Source organism: Amphiura filiformis, chromosome 4 (assembly GCF_039555335.1).
Source record: "Amphiura filiformis chromosome 4, Afil_fr2py, whole genome shotgun sequence".
NCBI lineage: Eukaryota > Metazoa > Echinodermata > Ophiuroidea > Amphilepidida > Amphiuridae > Amphiura > Amphiura filiformis.
This window is the reverse complement of record NC_092631.1, coordinates 15,517,075-15,539,812: the sequence shown is the minus strand read 5'-3', so window position 1 is coordinate 15,539,812 and position 22,738 is coordinate 15,517,075. Positions and strand designations below refer to the sequence as shown.

The following is a 22,738-nucleotide window of genomic DNA, read 5'->3' as shown; positions in this document are numbered from 1 at the left end:
GTAGTTGTTACATTTCTCAATGTTAGCAGCACACCAGCCATTCTGTACAGACTGGGGCTAGGTAGTGTTGTTTCTCAGTCAAAACATGATTGATTTGAGACTTTTCTTCAACAGAAATGCCATGTGTGCCAGATTCTATTCAGATGTCAGTTTCTATTAAAAAGCATTTTCAAAGCTGGATTTTGCAGAAAACCCCATTGAAATTGAACCAGTTCAAAAGTTTCCAAAACATAGCCAAACAAAGGAAATGGGCTATACCTCAAAATCCAAAATTTCCAACTGATTTTGCTTAATCATATCGCATATATAATCAAAGTGATATCTTGGGTTATGTTAGCAGCCATCATGTAAGTAACATCAACCATTTACAATGAGGAAATTGTGCTGCAAACAAATGTTTTACATATGGCAGCTATCATATTCTACTGCACTTTACGATGATCTTGCACTCTGCTCACTAAATCTATGCAAGTCCTTTGTATCTTTTCAAGTTCTTGTTATAGTCACTTTAAATTAAGAAGGCCATGCCTTCTGCAACCATTATCTGGTTAGCTTCTTGCATCTCATTAATGGCCGCTGTAATTTCGTCTTCTGTAAATCTCTCATCGGGGAAGTCCTCGTGTAATGTCTTCTTGATGTCGTCAACGGCAACTGACTGGGCGTGTGTTGTGGCGAACACCTTCTGGACTGTGCCACGGAACAATTTTAACCTGTGGGTGGAGAATAACACAATATAATGTTGTCAATAATTCAAAATAGTGCCACGAAATAGTTGTATTAAATTTTGTATTAGGCTACAAAATATGTTGTATGCAGACGCTTCACTCTTTTTGACAGTGTTAACAGTTTCGCCATTTTCATTCATATATGTCTAGTTTAAAAAAACCATGATCATGTTACTGTGATTTATTACTATCCTTTTTTTGTTACTCCACGCATTAAGTTTAACTTATGCCTTTGTAAATTCACAAAACCTTGCGCCAGTCACGCAATACTCAAAGCACAATTCATGCGCAGGTGCTGCACCCAGCTGTCAATGTGTGTACTCCCAGTTTATATCAATCCACAATGTTATGAGCCCTGCCTAGCTATTACGAACTGGCCATAATATATAGGGTTCATCACTGAGAAAATATGATTGATGCAAATTAATGAGTTTTACACCAATGTGAATTGCATACCTTTCAGGAAGAAGTGCAGTCTGTGAATCGGAAGTGTCCATATCCTCCTGGCTGTCCCCGTCTGACTTCTTGCGAGGTGACGTCTTCTTCTTTGCACTCCTAACTGGTACTGCATAAATGAGAGAAATACAAATACACATCAAATCTACACTGAAAAATAATACAATAAAAAAATAAGGCCAAAAAATATTTTTTCTTGCCCTCTGCAAACAGCCTCAACACTCACAATAGTTGGATGTTTTGTTGGGGGAGGGAGAAATTGGGGGGGGGGGATATTATATTATGTGACACGATCAAGGGAAATGAGTCGGATGTCGCTAAGATTGATTTTGAGATATTGGCAAAGAAAGTGTTAAAATGTTTTTGTTTTCTATTGTTTTCAGCGATTGATAAAATGACTTAACTTCGCAAAGAAGAGTAGTATAAACATGGGGTTTTCTGTTTCTGAAAGCTCTAAATGTCCTGTTTAGAAACATGTAAAACTTATTTTCGACCAGGGTCGACATGTGACTCATCCCTCTTAATCATGTCACATATTGTCAACATGTCATCCTTTTCCGCTGGAAGTTACCCAGTTTTATTGAGTGAATTGTCAATCCAACAGTATAGATATTAGCTTCACTTCAAGAAGACATGTTATTTTTGTTGATGCCCCAGCCCCTTCATTATAAAATCATCTATCTATGTTTGTGTGTGTTTTCTTCACTTTTGAGCAATTGCCTTGGTGCCCTTCTTAAATTTTCAACAGATGCCATGATGCCCTCTTGAAATACTACAAAATGCCGTGCTGCCTTGCCTTTTCAGTGAAAATCCAAGGCAATTATCAACTTGCCCTAATTGCCCTAAATAAGTTGCCGTGCCCCTTCAGATCCTTAATTCGAGGGCTGATCCCCACATACATGGCAAAAGATTCACTTACATTCTGTTTCATCCTCAGAAGATTCGGCATAGCTATCAAAATCATATGGATCTTCAGGGTCACCTTCTTTCCTCTCGGACCTTGGTTTCTTGGGTGAACGCTTTGATCTCCTGAAGACAAAAAAACAGGTTACAAGTCATTGACGGGCGATTTATTTCACATCAACAATTCAAACTGAAATACATACAAACCCAAACTCAAGTCTGCCTATAAACTAATAGGTCATCCTTGGCCTTTTTGGCGCAGAATATGGCCTGTACAACGCACAGTGTCATCGACCCTATATCTTCATGGCAGAAATCGCCATGGTAGGTTGAATCCACAGCCACGATTGGCCATTTGGTTCAGACCTTTGAAGCTCTTTGAGACTAATAATTAGTCGAGGCACATGACTAAGGCTACTCACAATAGCTGGGTAATTGATCTTGGTTGTGCGTGAATAAGCTTGTATACCCCATTGAGGTCAATGGTCATCGACTTTTATACTGCCTAGTAGTGAGTGCAGCTGTACTACACGCTGTAGTCCATACAGGACCAACGCAATATAAAATTAGAGTTTTGGTCAGATTTTGAGTTCAAAGCGCACAGCCAATTTTCAAAGCGCATTCTAGCGACTATCATATCTGTTCAACATGTATTTTCAAGTGTATGAGACCACATCTGGTTTCTTGAGATGAAATCATTTACGGGAGATATTCATCATTTTCTAACCGGTATCCGAAGATTTTCGTCTGATATCAAAATCGTGCATAGCAATTCACGTGTATCGATCCCGTGTATTCATTTTAGTGTCTCTGCTGCACCAAATAATTATTAGCCAGGCGGTGTCGGTGTGCAACGTCCAAAATACTATGCAAAGATAAAGGTCTATAAAAATACAGAAGATTGTTGGAAGACATTTTAAGATTTCATTGACGCATAAAAAAGCAAGATTTTGATGACAACATCCCCCTCCATGATTTGAAGACATTTACCAACTTCCAGTGCATAATACCACCTATGTATGTTCCAGGCATGGGTGGGGGTCCTGGGGAACAAATGGGCAGTGCACTGCAGTGGCAGCACCAATGTATTTTTCTGAAATCTTGTGGGGAAAAATGTGTTTTTGTACAGATTACAGAGGTAACCAGGGGGAAAAGATTACAGAGGTAACCAGGGAAAAGTTCAAGTTGGGGCTTACCCCTCACCCCCCACTGCACATGTGGCATCCTATTTTAATTCAACCTTTTTCTCACCTTTTCCTTTTCTGGGATTGCCCCTCCTGCTCCTCCGCCTGTGGCGCCTCCTCGTCACTCTCATCGCTATCATCCTTCCTCTTGCGTCTCTTCTCCTTCTCTAGAACCTTCTTGAAGATTGCAAACTGGATGAGTTCAATGGCCGCCTCGGCATCCTCTAGGTCGACGGTCTTGCTCATGCGTGCCTTGGCATGGGCAGTTGAGAGACGGATCATGGTCTCCAAGGTACGTGGGGTTACTGGTTGCGTCTGTTGAGGGAACAGTACATGTATATGATTTTCATTGCTAAGCACATGTATCTGAATTACCATAATAAGTTGGCATTAGCCATGCTTTGAGTTCAAAATTTCTACTTTATCACATACGGTATATATATCATTACTTGATGATTGGACAATGGACAAAAATCAGATTCAACCTGGGCTTTATTTTATCAATGATACTGTGTCATTTACTGTTTGAGTTGTTCACTTCGAGGCTGACTTTATTTTTGTACAGTACACATGTGACTATCCACACCAAATCCAGTTTTTAAAAGTCACAATTTTTTGAATATCTTCGAATACTAGTATACTAAACAATTGAAATCTCCATAAAACAAGCTTTGAAATGCTATTCATTTGTCACAATGCTTGGGAAATAGGTGCCCAAAATCAATTTTGCTGTAAAAATTTCTGTTTTCTATTAATTTCTGTAACCTTTATTGTTCTGTATCTCTTAAATAAGCAAGGCGACTTTATTACACTGGGTTCGTGATGGATAGTCACATTATGCATAGCAAAACATTGACATCACTCAGTGGTGGAACCACAGCTCCCCACATCTGTACAACACTACTCGGGAAGGCAAACTTACCCTAGCTACGTTGTTAGCTGTTGCTTCCTGGCTTCTCAATTTGGAGTACTCGTCTGCTATGCAGTCGGCTGCTTCTCTCGTTAACACCGGTTTGATGGACTTAGCAATGTGGATGTATTTACGCATGAATTCCATGCTGACTATCTTTCCTCTGTGAATAAGAAGTTGTGAAATTGGTCACTTTAAATAAAGGCCTATTTTCTGATTTATCGATCCAGAATACCCTAAAATATATCAAAATTCATTGCATTTTTGAACAACAGATGTGCTACTGAAGTGGACAAATGGCAAACTTGACCGCAATTTGATAAAAGACAAAAATTTGTACCTTTATTAGTATTACTTCGCTCGACGAGGTTGTCGAAAATATTGAAATACTTGGGGCAAGGCATCATTGCACTGCTGGTCTCCACCCATGACAACCAGCAACTCTTGTCCAGCGTCAAATTGTCTCTGTGGTCCCCCCTCCCCCACCACCCACAGCGGAGTGCTATTGCACTGCTGGTCCCCATCCATGCCAGTGCTGACAATCGACAACTCTTGTCCAGCATCAAATTGTTTCTGTGTCCTCCCCCCCCCCACCTACACCCATCGTATATGTGTCATCGGCCCGGTCATCGGCCCTCAGACACACACATACAGGCATAGAGTTCTGCAGTAGCATGTTTTGTTGACATTTTTTTACTATTACTTCCATGACAGTTCTAATACCATCAACTGACAACTCAAGTACAAAGAATATCAGTTGGCATCTTAATGTTAATTGTATATGCAATCAAGTTTACAACACTGTCAGTCTTACAATGAGCAGAAAGTCACTGAGTCACGCCATTCAATTACCAATATTGATTACCTCAAGTGGCCTACTGCAGTGACCAGATATGACCCTGTGTGTTTTCCATGTATTTTCAAAAACAAAACCATGTTTTCCTTGATTTTGGTATGAAATTGAGCCGCTTTTGCCGCTGGTCCACCAACAGGGGCAGGGTCACGCACTCTTGCATAAACCTAGACCCAGCATGCTTCCCATTATGATTCAGCAGATTGGGGTAGGCAACCCTCAACAAGGCCTCGGACAGTCACACCCTTCTTAAAATCATGACCAAATCAGAAATCAATTTGATTTAGGCATCCCAAACACAGATAATAAATAAAAAATAAATAATAAATTTCGGAATTTATATAGCGCTTTTTCCAGAGGATTCAAAGCGCTGTAATTTCGCTTCGTGGTGAATCATCACAATCAGATCGCATCAACTAGGCTAGTTGCAGCCGAACCTGGCGCAAACCTATCCGCACTTAGATTGTAACATCCACCCATTTTCTGCAGCTCCCCAAATTCCATTGGGTGAAGGAAGTTTTTTTTAACTAAACAACTAATCACCGATTTTGAAAGCAGGAGGAAACCGGAGATCCCGGAGAAAACCTGCGAGCGAGCATGGATCGGGATAAACCAAGTGCACATGAGTCCTTGGGCGCGCCGGGCTTGAACCTGGGACCTCAGTGGTGCAAAGCGAGGGAACTACCGCTGCGCTAACTCGCCCTCCCATAAAACAGGTGATGGTCAGATTTGGCTCTTAGTTAAATAATTTAAGCAACATGTAATAACATGGTGCATTGGCCTTTGCCAAATTGGACCACAAGGCAGACATTTCAGATTTTAAAGCTTACCTTCTCCTTTGTCCATGCAGCATATTGTCATGTTTTTCATAGACTTGTGTTTGTCTCAGCTCTTCATCTTCAGCCTCTGGGTCACGGGTGGCAAGGAACTCAACGGAACTACCAAGAGGCATGGCTACAAGGAAACATAGATAGCATGTTTAGATATTAGGGTAGGATACCTCCTCCATTTGTGCAACAGTATGCCACTTACACGGCCGTCATTGTGAATCTTGAACCCACACTCCTCGAGCCACGCCAAGGCCCTGATGTTGGAGCTTGGATTTACAAACCATTTCTCATCACCTTTTATCGCAAGCATGCTGTATCCTCTTGTACAGATTTGAAAATACCCATTTCACCAAGTTAACAATTATACCAGTGATCAAGGTCAGCATGATGGCGACTTACAGGTTTTGGGATTTATACCCGGGGATTCATAGCTATGGAATTTCTTAACCCCATGAGAACTACCTGCCGATTGGCCAAAGAGAAGTTTACATTATCAGCAACATTGTTAGAATAATTTCGCCACGCAAAAAAATTGGGGTGAACTATTTGCAAAAGCTTCATTCTGATTGGTGATTAAAGTGAAGATATCATGTAACTGACCAATCAGAAGCAATTTTAGATCGGCAGGTAGTGCTCAGGGGGTTAAGTTGCTTTAATTTTTTTTTGCACCCACAAAATATCACACATTTTTTTGGACAACTTAAATAATTTAAGGACAAGCAGAGTCTATGCTTAGGTTGTCCTAATTTTTTCCTTATTTTTTTATTTCGGACACTGACAATGAGTGACTCATCACTTCTACAATTACATCCAAAAATGACCCCCGATTCAATGAATGGACCTACCATCACCATCCTGTTCTGTAGCACCTCTGTATCGATGCATTCTCAGTACGTGTTCAGAGATCTTACGATCATGGTCTGGGTCCATCTGTGGAAATGAAAAAAAAAAGATCAATAAGTAATCTAAATAAGCACAGATATTACAGGGTCAGAATTTCGTTTCACAGTGTGAGAATCAAACTTGCAGAATAAATTTGCGGGAATCATTTGATCCTCGCAAATCAACTTCTGTGTAAACTTTGATTCACACAAATCTGTTTACGAGAATCTTTGCGGGAATCGATTCTCGGATTCACGCCAAAATTCTGACCCTGTATTAATATGCATGAATTAGCACCTGTTCAAAGTTGACATTAAGACTTGACAGGGTGTTAGCTACAATCCTCGAAATAATTTGGAAATATTTAAGGGTCTTTAGGGGAAAATGAATCCCCACTCCCCCGTACAATGTTGAGACATGCAAATGTGTTCAGTGTGTCTCCAAAGTGTCGCAACATTGAATGACAGGGAAGGGAAAAGTGTTAATCGAAGGCCCAACTTCGATTGACACCCGTCAAGACCAGCCACCCGTCCACCCATCATTTTAAACAGGTAGTTTGCTCCTGGGACAAAATTAATATGCTTCATTCTAAAGTTAATGCTTGAATAAGTTTGGTGAACTCAAAACAAGACCAGACTTAGAAATCAAGGCTATAGCAATATAGCTATTTGAACTGACTGAAGCCCCAGAAGGGGCAGACCGTCCGATTTATGTTTTCGTGCAAATTGTGCAAAATCTACATTATAAATCTTTTTCCACCTTTACATTACCAATCTTTTGTTTCTTTTTATTTGGCAATGATCATTGTAACTGTGCAATACAGTCAAACATTTTGCAAAAGCATGGTGCAGGAATATTTCAGTAAGATAGCCTCACTTCATGTATCCAATCAATTGTTTAGTTTGAACTCACCGTGTCTAGCACAATAAAGATGACATCAAAACGAGACAGCAAGGAGTCCTGCAGCCCAATGTTCTCCATGGGTGACTTGTATTCATCATACTGCAAAAGACATAAGCAGGGAATAAGTCAGATTGGGAAATGATGGGGGGTTTCAGCAGTAGAACCAGGACCCTGACAGCAAGTTCAGAAGTACGTTACTGCATGGAAGCGGCCATTGACCCTGTCATCGCGTATCAGGAACTACCGGCCGTGTACGGAATGCGCCCTATACGCGTTATTGATCGCGCAGGACGCTTGTGCTGGCGACTCGTTCGTTAGCACCCGGCGACCCCGTGTTCCCGGCGACCCATCGTGTTGCCGTTAGCACCCCATGGCAGCTCCCACACCCGTTAGCACCCCATGGCAGCTCCCATACGCACGTCAATTTGTGATTTGCGGGATCTTATTTTTCAGGCTCTGTAGCGTGCAAATTTGACTGGTCCTATTTTTACAGTGGGGGACCTGGTAGAACAGCTATGCAAGCCGGCATTACCTTTGAATATCATTAGATTTTACAAGTTTTAAGAATTTCAACTTCCATGAGGGATTTTTTGAATTGAAGTTGGCAACCACCTTATTTTATTTTATTTTGGATATGCTGAATCAAATTTTGATCACAACCTGTAAAATGATCCAATTAAAGGGGGTAACCCTATTGGTTTTGGATATGGATTGTCTTTAAAATTACATAATAATATCAAATATCGCCTCCTTTATGCTGCTTTGTGAAAAACGAGAGCATTTTCAGCGTAAATGTGAATAAATAGCCAAATTTGCAATCCAATACCTTGGTATACGTGAATTGCATTCTGGGCAGGCAATGACGAATGCTGACATGCTGTACAATGCCCGGCCCGTATTGAACGGAAATTTTTTTTTCTTCGTATCGTTTCAGAAAAAAAGGAAACAAAATATATTTCCCTTGCAATATGTACATTTCAAATGAAAATAAAAAAAGTTTGGGTAAAATGGAGAGGAAAAAAAACCTTCCGAGACCGGGTTTTGAACCGGGTACCTCTCGGGTAAAAAACAAACGCGCTAGTCAATTGAGCTATTTAGCACACCACGCTTACTGATGCCGTTTTCATAACTATATACGGCGCACCATCTCCTCAGCAGTTAGTGTGGTTCGCTTTTTCACAGAATGTGTATGACGCTGAAACCAAAGTAGCTGTTGCGGTGACTGATATTTCGTTCATAATTCCTCCCAGAAATCCAAAGTATTTACCATTGTTTACAAACTGGTATACCTGTAAAACCGCTGTGATTCATGATTTCTCGAAATACATCGACTTGGAGCGTCAAATTTCAGGATAGTAATGAGAAAAATAGTATCTATTATGTGATACCAAAACCTCATCAACAATGAAAAAATCGGGGATGATGCTGTCGATCGGGTTACGGACCTTTAAACATGGCCCAATTTAACTTGCTTAATGCTTACCAATATCAAATTACTTGTTTTGGCCTACGAAATGTTTAAGCTTACATATGACCTATAGTTGGAGTTTGTGGGGAAAAATGGTAAATTTTCAGGTTGTACAATTGTCACAAAACTTACAAATGATATGAAAACTTACCCTTCCATAGACTGGGTTAGCAGCAGCCAACACACTACACCTTGCATTGAGTTTAGCATGGATACCAGCCTTGGCAATGGTGACGCGACCCTGTTCCATCACCTCGTGTATAGCGGTACGATCTTGATCACTCATCTGATAGAAAGGAATTGATACAGAATATGATATTATCATACCAGTCATACTGGAACAAGCCATAAAAATGGTGAGAATGATTCAGTACAGACATTAGTGTGTGTGTGTGTGGGGGGGGTATGCATTGGTGCTAAGGACAAATGCCAGGTTTTTCTTGACAAAAGTGAGAATAAGTCATCATTAATATATGGACTGAGACAAATCTGGTATTTGTCCTGTTTTTATTGGTGCAATGGACTGCGGATTACAAAGGGTTTGCAGCAAGTCATCCAGGTGTGTCTTTTTTTAGATAGTGGCAGTTAAATCCATTGAACATCCATGGTGGTGAGCAAACACATGCATAGGTGTGGGCTGGGGGTGCATGTGTTTGTGCCGTAAATTGTGCGTTTTCAATAACTAGACCGACTCAAAAATGTTGATGTTAGGAATGATGTTAGGTGGTCCGAGAGGAGCATGACCTAGCGGTATTTGCACTCAAATATTGAGATTTATAATAAAGGTGACACACAAAAGGTATATGGTACCGATTCTGTAAGGGAGATCCCACGGCTTTATATAAGGGGTGCCAATTCCGTCACACATGCATGATATTGCTTGTAGAGAAAAACACCCCAAATATTTTGTTTTGATATGTAATTGGCCTTTAACCCCATGAAAACTACCTGCCGATTGGCCAAAAAGAAGTTTTCATTATCAATTGGACCAATCAGCAACATTCTTAGAATAATTTCACCACGCAAATAAATTGGGGTGAATTATTTGCAAAGCTCCATTCTGATTGGTGATTAAAGTGAAGATATCACATAATTGACCAATCAAAGGCACTATTAGATCGGCAGGTAGTGCTCAGGGGGTTAACCACAAGACCTATGGTAATATCAATGCGATTATTGGCTTCCTTCACTTATTTTCAATAAAATCAATGTACTGATATTAAGAAGCACACTGCATGTTTTGAGTTAAATGGCTATAACTGGAGAAATATGGTTCCTGACCTCAGAACCTGACCTGACCTCTGTGCCTCAGAATTGGCATCATATGGGAAATATCCCGAGGTTTGTCATATACTTGACTTTATAAATCATTTTGCTTGATGTAAACACATCAAAAGAAATAAGTCCCCTTCTCAAAATTAAAACTTTGTACCACCAATAAAACTAACTGAGAAATAATTATATGACTGTTTGCTAAGTGTTGTGTGAAAATGAAAGATGTCCATGACTTCATGGCTGAATGAGCTCAAGTTTTAAGACAAAAACTGCCCGTTCCAAAAGTCACGAAGTAGGCCTACGTTTGTTAACTGCAAGGTGTATTGGGACAAGGAATGAGACTGACCATCTTAACACTCACTGTGCTGAGCTCTAGTGCATCAAGATGGGGATTTTTGCATGGCTGAATGATCAAGAATGTTCACTTGGTGAGGATTTTAAACTGCACTCAACCACAGTCCACATGGGTTTTGCATTTGTGACAAGCATAGGCCTACTTGGTGACTTTTGAAAAGGGCAGTTTTTGTCTTCAATATGAGCTCATTCAGCCCTGAAGTCATGGACATCTTTCATTTTCACACAACATTTAGTAAACAGTCATTTAATTATTTCAAAGTTAGTTTTATTGGTACAAAACGAAACCTTACAATGCTATGACGAAATATTGGGAGGGGGACTTATTTTTTTTTGATGTGTTTAGTAGGATAGTTTGCATGCTATATCCCACATACACCAAAATGTGAACTCGTAAAATGCAACAATCACTAAGGGCTCTTTTTAAAATTCCCTTACACAGTGCTAGAACCAGGACCCTGACAGCAAGTTCAGAAGTACGTTACTGCATGGAAGCGGCCATTGACCCTGTCATCGCGTATCAGGAACTACCGGCCGTGTGCTAGCCTTCTTTTGTTAAAATCCTGTGCGACTATAACACTGCAATTAGCCACTTAAATTAGGACCGCGCTTTCCTGGGTTGTGCCATGAGCCGTAGTCAGAGTAAATCTTCCCATTCGTCATGGACCACTTCAAAAGGCAGGGTGTATCACTGATGCATATAATCCATCCGTTTTATGACCGAAGCTTTCCTGAGGCGGCGCTTAGCAAGGGAATCCTGCCTTCTTTCTGTGTGAAAACGTGGTAGGGTATTTCAATATGAGCCCTAAGCTATCAATCAAACTACCCTAGATACCCATGCATTACCTTGTCAAATTCATCAATGCAGACCACACCCCTATCAGCAAGCACCATAGCACCGGCCTCTAGCCTCCTCTCTCCCGTCTCTTGGTCCATCGTCACGGCAGCCGTCAAACCTACACCGGATGATCCACGACCCGTGGTAGGGATAGCACGCGGAGCCGTGTTAAGTACGTACCTGAAGAGAACAAAGTGAAGCAAATAATATCTTGTCAAGATCGGAAGAGTTCAGATATTAAATCACATCTATGTTATCTCATTTTAGGGGTTGCATTGTCTGGTTTCTTTGATCATAAGTGATCAGCATTTAAACCTTGGCCTTACTTCTTTGGTGGACTAGATGTTTCTAGTTTAAAAGCTACCAATATTTGCCTGAATTTTTAGAGGCACATATCTAGAAATTTTGTTTGTTTAGTTCAAAAATCCATTTTGCCATGAAAAAGGATATAAAACCAGACCAATTACTGGCAATTAATTCCCCCTTTTGGCCAATTTCACTCCCATCTCGCCAGACCCACCCGATGAAATATTATATATTAACGTAATTATGGAACCTGTGGTCACACTTATCAGAACCTTTTGACAGCTCTATCAATAGGGCCAGGGGATCAGCAGGGGATCAATTGGAGTGACCAGTGGTTTTAGCTTTACTCCTTTTTCGTAGGAAAACTGGACTATAACAACCACAATGACTGCTGACTGCAGGCATGTAATCAGCCTCCTTATTCCAAGGTTGTTGAGAAATTTGTCCCAGTTGTATGGAAAAGAGCATCCACCAAAAAGGACCGATTTAACATAAATTTCCATTCTGTTATATTCTCCCCATTTTTATTCACCAAAGGGGCAGCCTGCCCCCCTGGTGATACCTATGGATGGCCAAACTTACCTCAACATTTGTGACTTGGCTGTTGAAGGATCTCCTATTAAAAGTACATTGATATCACTGCAAAAAGAAACAAAAAATGTAAATTTAAAAGACCTCAATTGATAGGAATTCAATTAGGGCTACAATGTAAACTAGGGGTTATTTTAAAGATGAAAGCTACTTGGTAAAAATCCTTTGGGGGTAAAATATTTTACGTGTTCAGTGGCATATGAGGACAATTTGTCTGAGGGGGCAAAAATTGTCATCATTTTGGCCTGTGTTATACTGTGAAAATTGTTTGAAGCTTAATTTTTTTCAATTGTACACTATTTTAGCCCCCAGGCCACTTTTGTTAATGTTTTTTGCCTAAAATAAAAAGGTGCAATTTTGAGTTTACCAGGTCAATTTTTCAATTTGACACTATTGGCGGGGGTAGTGGGATTGAAATTTAGTTCGTTCTTAGGGGGCTTGAAATGTTGGTAATGAAACACCCAAAGCCGAAAGTAAACCCTTTAGTTTCAGTTGGTCTGCATACATGCACAGGTCAGTGATAACAGAGTATCAGTGTTTGCCTATTACCTCAAAAGCAGTGTATCAGTTACACCCTTTAGCCATGGTATGGCAGTATATTATTAGTCTTATATTATTTTTGTCTTACCCACGAAGTCTGGTTCCATTTGCCAAAACTTTCTCTTGTCCACCTAACAACATGCACAGCACTGCCTTCTTGATGTACTCGTGACCGTGGATAGAGGGCGCCAGAGATTGAGCCAACACCTCAAACACGTCCTGCTTCTTGTTGCGTGAGAACTTGCGAATCTTGACGACGTCATCAGCAGAGAAAAGTGGCACCACTTCCTTGCTTAAAAGCTTCACGTGATTGGCTAGTAGAATGGTTCTGTAAAAACAAAAGCGGTTTTTGAGTTTTTGTCAAATATTCTCTAGGAGATTCTGGGGTCGAGTCGCTATTTTAAATAATACTTGCGAGTCAGCTGTTGTATTTGGCTTTTCTAGTTGAAATCCATACACCTATGAAAGACATGACCTTAATCTCCCACACAGGGAGTGTAGTTGATTTCAAATGGAGTCATTCACCCACAACCCCATTTGAAATTTGCACTCCTTGCTTATATAAATTAAACATTTGCCAGTCACATCACACATTATGCAAAGGGATAGTAGGTGCTGCGTCGTGCATGCCATGCTGATGATTCTATTCGCCCAAAATGAGGTTCTCCCTGCAAACGCCTGTGCAAAAATTGCATTGTTGTTTCTCGCACTTTTCTAGTAATGCGGTAGAAGGCTTTGCAAAGCATACGCAGTTATTAAAGCATGCATTTGACAGGCATACGCACACGTAACATGTACTTGTGGGTAGAACCTCGCTATTACCCCAAACCCAGGGTATAAACTATGTAAAATATATTTGTTTTATTACTGCAACTCTAGGGACAAGGTTGTAGCCTAGGGAAATAGTACTTGCGATTAATCTTACCTAAATGTTCCACTTGTGTACGACCCTTTCTTGTTAGGTAGACATCTGTATGTTCCTATTACTTGCACTCTGTCACCAGGCTGTACAAAATATAATAACATTATTTAGTTTTCAAACATAGCATCATTAGTAGGCGATGGTTCACCAACTAGTGTAGTAAAATTTGTATCCAGTTTGTATGTCCCTGTGTCTTTATTCATGGTGTCTTGACCCCTACTTCTGATCCAGATTGCATGAATCAGGATGAGGGGACGTATAAACTGGATAAAACCTATGATCAGCTCATAAATAAAATGAATACCAACTATCAAGCGCTTTTGAAAACATGATATTGTACGGTTATTTGTACCAAAGTCCGGCACTTTAACAACTGAGCTAATAGGGTAGAGACATTAATTTGCAGGTTTACTTGTTCGTATATAACTATGTATATCGATGATTTGCTCAAAACCCTTTTACACTTTTGTGGATGGGGGACTTCATGTTTGCATGTTTTAAAAGCGCTCGATAGTAAGCACATATATCATGCTAACTATCGAGTTTTTACGGTTAACCATAGTCTCACCTTGCACTGGTCCACCAAGTCGTTATCTGCAACAATGTCTACTGACCGAGGCAGCTGACCAGCAGGTGCCTTCTCTGGCATTTCTTGTATGGTCACAGTCTGATGGTCTTTGTAGATGGACAGGCCATATTCAGTCTCCAAAGGATTATCTTGATCATCCTGAAATGTTAATTAGATATTAATTAGCAGAGCTATAAATGTAATGTGATGTGATGCGATTCAAAATCAGGGCACAGACAATCATGAGTCAAAAATAGGGAGCAAAACATACAGTGCAATCTTGTTAAAACATAACTGATAACACTAAAATGTTGTTCAAGTCCCCAGCAGCATACCTTTATAAACCTGTTAAGGGGGTACTACACCCCTGCCCAATTTTGTGCCTATTTTTGCATTTTTCTAAAAAATTATAGCACATTGGTGACAAGTAAGATATGAATAATATAGGGGCAAGGACTACTACTGCACTAGAAATTATATTTCAGCACAGACAACAGTTGTGGAGTTACTGTCAAAAATGAGGGAAATCCAATATTTCATCAATAAATCAATAACTTGAGTTGCTGAATTTTCAGTGCATTAGTTGTAGTCCTTGTCCCTATAATATACATATCTTACTTGTCACCAATTGCGATAATTTTTGAGAAAAATGCAAAAATAGGCACAAAATTGGCCAGGGGTGTAGTACCCCCTTAACACAAATTCCTGCAACACAATACGCGAATCAAGATGGCAGGCGTGTACACGTTCTCTGGTTCTAATTCTGTGGACATTCCTGAAAAAATGAGTAATCGAGAAAGCTCCTTGACCTTCCAGGAAAAGATTGGCATTTGGAGGGACATTTTTGTTTTTCCCAAATAAAGATACCTAAGAATGTGTGGGAAATATTGCTATTTTGTGGGACATTTTGGTTTACCTTCCCAGCAAACAAACACTCTCCTAAATGTCTGCTGAATTCAGTACAGTCCTGTCCACATTAGCCTTTACGAGATATGGGAAACACAATAGGATGGCGCTGCACGAAGTGGGTAAAGTCTTTTAAATTTGCTGGTTTTACCCAGATTGAAGACTGCCCTCCTTTTGTGTACGCCATACTTCAAAAAGGCAAATGGGTGACACAAACTTTTTTTTTTCTTACCCTAGTAGGATAAACAGAGCTACTTGGAAATGCGTCCAATGATGTCAGATCTGTGTATTTCCTTTCCATGGTCTTCTTGGTGGCTGGACAGTAGTGGACACTTCGGACAACCTTAGGTCTGACCAGTGAACCTGGGTATATAAAAAAAGTTAAATTGTATTAAATCTGTTCCAAGATTTTACAAATTCTCTTACCAGCTAATTTGACGATACCATTTTTCATCCTTATGAGGCAGTGACGTCAGTGCGCATTTAATTGGGCCCAACTTCAAAAAGTGTTCACTGAAAGCGCTGGTGTGCATACGTGAAAAAAATGGTATACAATTAATATTATTTCAGAGCTTCAAAATATACCTGCCAATCTAACATTGCCTCTGATTGGTCAATTACATGATATTTTCTTAATCACCAATCAGAATGGAGCTTTGCAAATAATTCACCCCAATTTTTTTGCGTGGTGAAATTATTCTAACAATGTTGTTGATTGGGCCAATTGATAATGAAAACTTCTTTTTGGCCAATCGGCAGGTAGTTCTCATGGGGTTAATAGATCAACTGACTCACATTTGGTAACAATGCCTTCAACACACACCAAGTTGCCAATGTTGCGAGCAGAGAGGGAGCGTGGTGTTACGTGTTTGGCGCCAAAACTTCCCTCAAAGCCAACAAAGAACTCCTCCACCTGTTTTCCATAGGTTGTGTCAGCGGCAGAGACAATTTCTTTCAGCGCCCTCTGGAATGCTACCACCTCTTCGTGAGATTCATTTAACAACCTGGAGAAAAACATTAACGATATGTAAAGAATTTAAATGACTGCAAAAAGAAATTGTGTATGTGTATGTAAGAAGTTAAAAATTGAAATCAGATCATTATCTATGCTTAATTTACAAATCCTCACCCCAAATAGTATACAAATATTGAATGTTTATGAGTTCAATGGTAAGAATATTTCCATCAAGGTGAAATATGGACTGTTCCATTCAACAAGGCTTTACCGAGTTGAATGGAACAGTTCACATTTCACCGAATGGAAATATTCTTTCCATTGAACAAATAATTCAAACATTCAATATTTGTTTTATAAGTTCCTTTTCGTCCAATTTTACAAATCACCACGAAAACAAAATCAAAAATATCTATGTATATTTATTTTAAAAACAACACCCGCACCGAATTGGCGAGTTGGTGGAAGCCTTGCGCTATAATACGCTCTCGCGTCCATCAGCATTGCTATTTGTAAAAATAAACAATTTCTACATTTTGCCTTTCCAAAAATCAAATGATGACCAATAAAACAATCTGTTAGGAATGCAATCCAACAACAGGGGGTGAGCGCACATGCATTTTGTAACTTTGTTCGATGCACAACACAGCACGCACAGAGGTTAATTTACCCTGAAACAATTATGCATTTTGCGGTCAATTGTGAGATATAAAATGAGCTTGATTTGTGTTCGTGTTTATAAAATATGATTGGATCACATGCATTGCATATTCATGAGGTTATGAATGGGATTTATAAATCATTTTACCTTAAAGCCCTTTTTGGTGCCTTGCGTCTCAAGTCATTGATATTAACAATAAGCCGGGTCTGATTCTTGCTAATCATGTCTCGTACTTTTTCATTGTAGATTCCTTGGTCAGTCTGAAAATGAATACACACATGAAGTATAATTAAAATTATCAGGCCTCAAAATTTCCAAAATATCTCTGCCATGTAGAGATACAGTTGTATGCATATGCATCTATTCAATTCTTTCTCACTTCAATGGACATCGTGAATAGAAATGATGGCTATCGAGGTCGCGTCACTGAAGTCATGATAGATTTATACGTACCGGTATTTGTATTGTTCTCAGAAAAAAACCCAGCCCAATACACAAAAGTAAGCAATACTAGCATGCTAGTACAATACAAATTAACAAATGGTTACATTCATGAGTTGTTAATCTATCGTTACATTTACTGTGACGCTTCAAACAAGGCTGATATTTCAATACAGACAAACAAAAGACCATTCATGCATTTTTGTTCACATTTCATAGTGAATTGGGCAGAAAACATGAATTTCGCGGAGAAAATGAAATTGCGTGGAGCTAGAGAAAGGAAAATCTTGCGGCGCTTCATGCAATTTCGCGCCGCGAAAATCGCTGGACCCCTGACGTGGTCTAATTCTGCATAAAACCGGGCCACGTTATTTCTATAGATCTGCTGCGCATTCAAATTGCATTGTATTGCAACGTAATTTCATTTGTGTCCATGCTAATTATGTTTACACAACTTGAACTCACATGTTTTCAAGCAAATTCGCCGATAATAGGTGATCAAAAGCGAGTGGAATGTTACAAAAGTACAGATCACATTCAGCTCACTTCATATGAGATGATCTTTGGAAAAATACGGCATAATTTGTCATGGTGTTTGCGGAATGTCATGCAGTAAAATACTAAAACGTTACGGCAATTCTAAAAATCGGCATGTCTTTCGTATCTTCCGCTGTCAATTTCTTATCCACTCACAAAAGCTTTGTGTTGATTACGTAATGTGTGGAGGCAAATTTCAATAAGTACAATGAAATAGGGCGGGCTCTGGGGCGGGTTTCTTCTTCGTCTTACGTAACAGTATTGTTCTCCAAAAAAACCTGGAAGCTTGTTGTCTGGCGCTCTAGCTGAAATACAGCAAGATAATGTTTAAGATAGTACATGTAAATGTAAACCTGTAGGCCTACCGGTATTTTAGCTAGAGTTATGTCTGGTTCCATACAGCAATACGCAGTAGTAGGGGAGATTGGGGTTAGTTGGAACACTGGGTAAGTTGAAACATTGTATTTTTTTCTGACACAAAAAATGAATTTGGTAAAATACTGGCACCTAGTAATAGGTATTAGTAAGGGTCATCCACCAAATTAGCAACAGCACTGATGCCCCACCAGTGTTGGCTTGGGAAAGGAATATCTGTTTTTGACTTGCTGACTAATTTTTATACCCCTCAGAAAAGATGCGTTATCTCCATGTTGTTTGAAGATTCAGGGGATTATTTTTTGAGTATCATAAGCACTAGTAGTAAGTCCCAGAATAATGTTAAATAAAAGTTTTATTGTATTTCTTATTTTGTGTAATGAACTTTGAAATGTAAAAACAGGCATCGGGGTTAGTTGAAACTTTTGAGGTGGGGTTAGTTGAAACGTGAAAATCGCATAGAAAAATATGGTTAAAAATTTGACTTTTTAAAAATTTGTAACATGTTTACCATTTCTTCAATCTATATAATAATACTGGTAGTCTGTCTGTCTGTCTGTGACTCTGTCTGTCTGTCCGCCTATTTTCTCGGAGACTAGGGGTCACACGTTCCTCAAACTTGGTGGGTGGGTGCAGCTTGACCCCACACAGAACAAGTTTGTATTGGTTAGTGGGTCAAGGTAACCCAAGGTCATCCAGGGGTCAAATTAGTAAAAACTCTTTTTCTCAGGGACTGGGGTCGCACGTTCCTCAAACTTGACGGGTGGGTGCATCTTGACCCTGGACAGAACAAGTTTGTATTGGTTAGTGGGTCAAGGTCACCCAGGGGTCATCTGAGGTCAAATGAGTAAAAACTGTTTTCCGCCTGTTTTCTCAGAGACTAGGGTCGCACGTTCCTCAAACTTGGTGGGTGGGTGCATCTGGACCTCAGACAGAACAAGTTTGTTTCGGTTAGTGGGCCAAGATCACCCGAGGTCATTTAGGGGTCATCTGAGGTCAAATTAGTAAAAACTGTCGTATGGGCATGAAACTTGGTAGGTACAATCAACTTTTAGAGTCAAATTTTTGGACGACCATTTTGGGGTCATCCAGGGGTCATCTGAGGTCAAATTAGTAAAAACTGTCGTATGGGCATGAAACGTGGTGGGTACAGTCAACATTTAGAGCCAAATTTGGGAAGGTCATTTCAAGGTCACAAGGGGTCATCTGAGGTCAAATTAGTAAAAACTGTCCTATGGGCATCAGTCACCATCAGCCAGGTAACCGCGACAGCCGATAACCGCTAAATACGGGTAACCGCCTAGTATTGCTTTAATATGGTTAAAAAGCAATAATACAAGCAAAAAGTACACACAGAAAGTACATTTTATAATATTTTAAGCTTGTCATATTTTTGTCCATGGTGACACTCGTCACCTTGTGTCCAAAGTATTGACCCGCGCTCCCACATATTTATTTATTCATTTTTTCACACTGATTGTATGTTAAAGGGTGCCTTCAAGGGAAGTATAACCCTAACAACACAATAATAATTATTTTGAAATTTTTACAAGCCATGTTTCAACTAACCCCACCCTATGTTTCAACTTACCCCAGGGGTGGGGTTAGTTGAAACACTTTTTTTCAAATTTTCAAATTGGATTATATGAATAATCATAAGCAGGTCCAATACAATTTAAGGCTGTATTTGTAGCATGTATGTATATGTTTATACTGATATGGTTAGTGTTTCTTGAATGTAATCGGTTTGCGTTAAAAAGACGATTTTGTGAAAAATGTTTCAACTAACCCCAATCTCCCCTATAGAGTATCTCTAGTTCCAGTAACTGTACACTCGTCATACCTACATATGTAGATGTCCGTAGATGTCATCATCTTTATGATAAAGACAGAAAAGACTAGTCGGGATTATGCACTTTCAGTTTCTCACGCGTTTGAACGGGAATTGGATTGCGTACTTTTTCGATGTCTAGTGAGCAAATTTCTTCAATATTTTGAGAAAATGATGTCAAATTTTCTTTTCTATATTGTTTGGTAATAATGTCTTTTGCCAATAATATGTTTAAAGTTGTAATTTTGTGTTTTTGATCGCAAAGATCGGATATTTTCGTTCGATTCGAATTCTGAACCCTTTCATAAGGGTGCCGATTTCGCAGAACTTTGACGATAATTTTGCCTTTTTGGACACTAAAATGCATTCGATCCTTAATTTTGTTTCAACCGAGTCTTAAATTAGCAAGCACAATAAGGTTGACACCACTTTTATATACATTGATAAAATTTTAAAGATTTTTTTCAAGTTTCTAACCGGCATAAATCGTTAAGTGTGTATTTCCCATTGACATCCAAAATGGGAAATACGAGTCTGATGGACATAGGAACGGCGTCCATGAGACTCAGCGAGTCTAGAAAAGACTGAAGTCTTGCTGGCAGGACTAGAGTTTCTCGAGCTACTGGACCCTGCTCATGTCATGCATGCATGCATGTACTGCAAAATAATTTTATAGAACTTCAGATTTCATAATTTCAAGTGCACTTTACTTGTATTTACAATTACATCAATATTATTATTTGTGGGAAAAATTGCTCACATTCTTTCCGGTGATCGGCTATCGTAAACTGTCAATTATAATATATTCTATTTAATACCCCCACGACCCATTATTCAAAATCGCGCAGTGTGATTTGTTGAAACGCGTCACGTGACAGACCATTAATTAGCGATAAAGTGTCAAGGGCAACAAACTTTATTTTATTTTATTTTACAAATTCGGCTAAATTCTATCATCACAGGCTCACAGCGCAAAGTAGAAAGCACAGCACACCTGCTTATGTAGGGGAGAATGGAATGTCAGGGGTGTGTTATTGTATGTGCATACCTGCTTATAGGGGAGAATGGAATGTTAGGTTGTGTTATTGGAATGTGCATACGCTTTGCATGTTTGGCTACGCGTATGCGCTCCACCTTGAGGTAAACAACTTGAAATATTTGGGCAAAAAATTTGTTATTTTCTCTTTAAATCACACTATTTTGTGGTAATAGAATAGAAATAAAGGGTGCAGCATGATCCTTTACACGAAAATAATGTGTCCGAGGCAGTAAAAACGTAAATAATGGGTGAGGCGCAGCCGAACCCATTATTTAAACGTTTTTACTGCCGTTTTTTTCTTAAATAATACATGTTACAATCAGATACAAAAATCAACACGTGCCAATGGAAACTATATCAATTATCATGCAGCATATCGTATGTATGTATGCACTCAAACAAACAATGAAACTTGCAAGTTGCAAGTTGATGTTGTCGTGTACATCATACTACATGTGTACATTATTATAATATTTTAAGCTTACTAAATATTTTTAACTTACATCGTCGTCTAGAAAATCCAAGTATTCCCTTTGATAATCACGCAGTTGCTGGTCGATGTCTGTATCCATTTTACAATTCTAGATGCTTTATTCTTGGGAAAAAACACGGCAAAAACGATTTTCGGTTGCGAGAAGTTGATCACACAGACTCCGAACAGCGGTGTGTTGTTGTGAGTTTCGCGGGGTTTTGTTGTCTTCGCGCCACATGGCACATGTGATTAAATGCCCGGGCCTTTAACTCATTCTCGTCATTTGATTGGCTGATAGAGAACAGTTATTTTAATGAGCATTCGCACAGTAAATGTGAAGTTCATAAACTCAAGGAGACACTTTCATCTTTCGAAGTTGCATGCTGCCTTCTAGAAAATATATCAATTTAAAAGGAATAACGTAAATAAATAAAACACACGAGCGTTTATTGCGTTTCGACAGTATTTTTTGTGGGACATGAGAGCACCTCAGACCTATCGAATTGCATTCTGAATACGAAGCATGTCTTTCTGTTATCAAATAATGTTCATTTTTGAAAATCACAATATAATACAAATTTTATGACAAATTATAAAAATTTGATATTTTTCAAATTTTGATATATAACAGTCCTCGAAGTAAATTCTATAAATCTAATGATATATTCTTAAGGGGGTACTACACCCCTCGATAAATTTGTGTCTATTTTTGCATTTTTCTCCAAAACTAATAACACAGTGGTAACAAAAGTTATGTATATTATAGGGGCAATGAATCTGGAATTTCAGTTACCCAAGACAAGCGGTTTGTTATTTATGATAAGAAATAAGGTACCGCTATAGGGTGTACCTTGTTTCCTATCATATATACGGAACTGCTTGTCTTGAGTCACTGAAATTTCAGTGTAGTAAATGGATTCCTTGCCCCAATAATATACATAAATTTTGTTACCAGTTTGTTATTAATTTTTGAGAAAAATGCAAAAATAGTCACAAATTTACCACAGGTGTAG

At 39.2% G+C, this 22,738-nt stretch overlaps 1 protein-coding gene across 1 annotated transcript; it reads right to left on the bottom strand.

Annotated features, from left to right (window-relative positions):
• Positions 1-491: 491 nt before the first annotated feature.
• LOC140150586 (zygotic DNA replication licensing factor mcm3-like) lies at positions 492-21,959 on the bottom strand. The gene is made up of 18 exons (XM_072172626.1): positions 21,757-21,959; positions 17,178-17,290; positions 16,210-16,418; positions 15,647-15,777; positions 14,509-14,667; positions 13,944-14,023; positions 13,107-13,346; positions 12,470-12,526; positions 11,590-11,761; positions 9,266-9,400; positions 7,656-7,745; positions 6,707-6,791; positions 5,862-5,985; positions 4,191-4,341; positions 3,336-3,583; positions 2,101-2,210; positions 1,182-1,290; positions 492-710 (listed from the first exon to the last, which is right to left on the bottom strand). The coding sequence occupies exons 1-18, from the start codon at positions 21,823-21,825 to the stop codon at positions 509-511; spliced, it is 2,484 nt and encodes an 827-aa protein (XP_072028727.1). The 5' UTR covers positions 21,826-21,959; the 3' UTR covers positions 492-508.
• Between the last annotated feature and the right edge of the window lie 779 nt (positions 21,960-22,738).

Excerpts from the sequence above, each read along its gene's own strand:
- LOC140150586 (XM_072172626.1), bottom strand. The coding sequence starts at position 21,825 with ATGGATACAGACATCGACCAGCAACTGCGTGATTATCAAAGGGAATAC. Across the intron at positions 14,668-15,646 it reads GCTCTGTTTATCCTACTAGG|GATGATCAAGATAATCCTTT; the intron begins GTAAGAAAAAAA and ends TTAACATTTCAG. Across the intron at positions 5,986-6,706 it reads TACAGAACAGGATGGTGATG|CCATGCCTCTTGGTAGTTCC; the intron begins GTAGGTCCATTC and ends GTTTCCTTGTAG.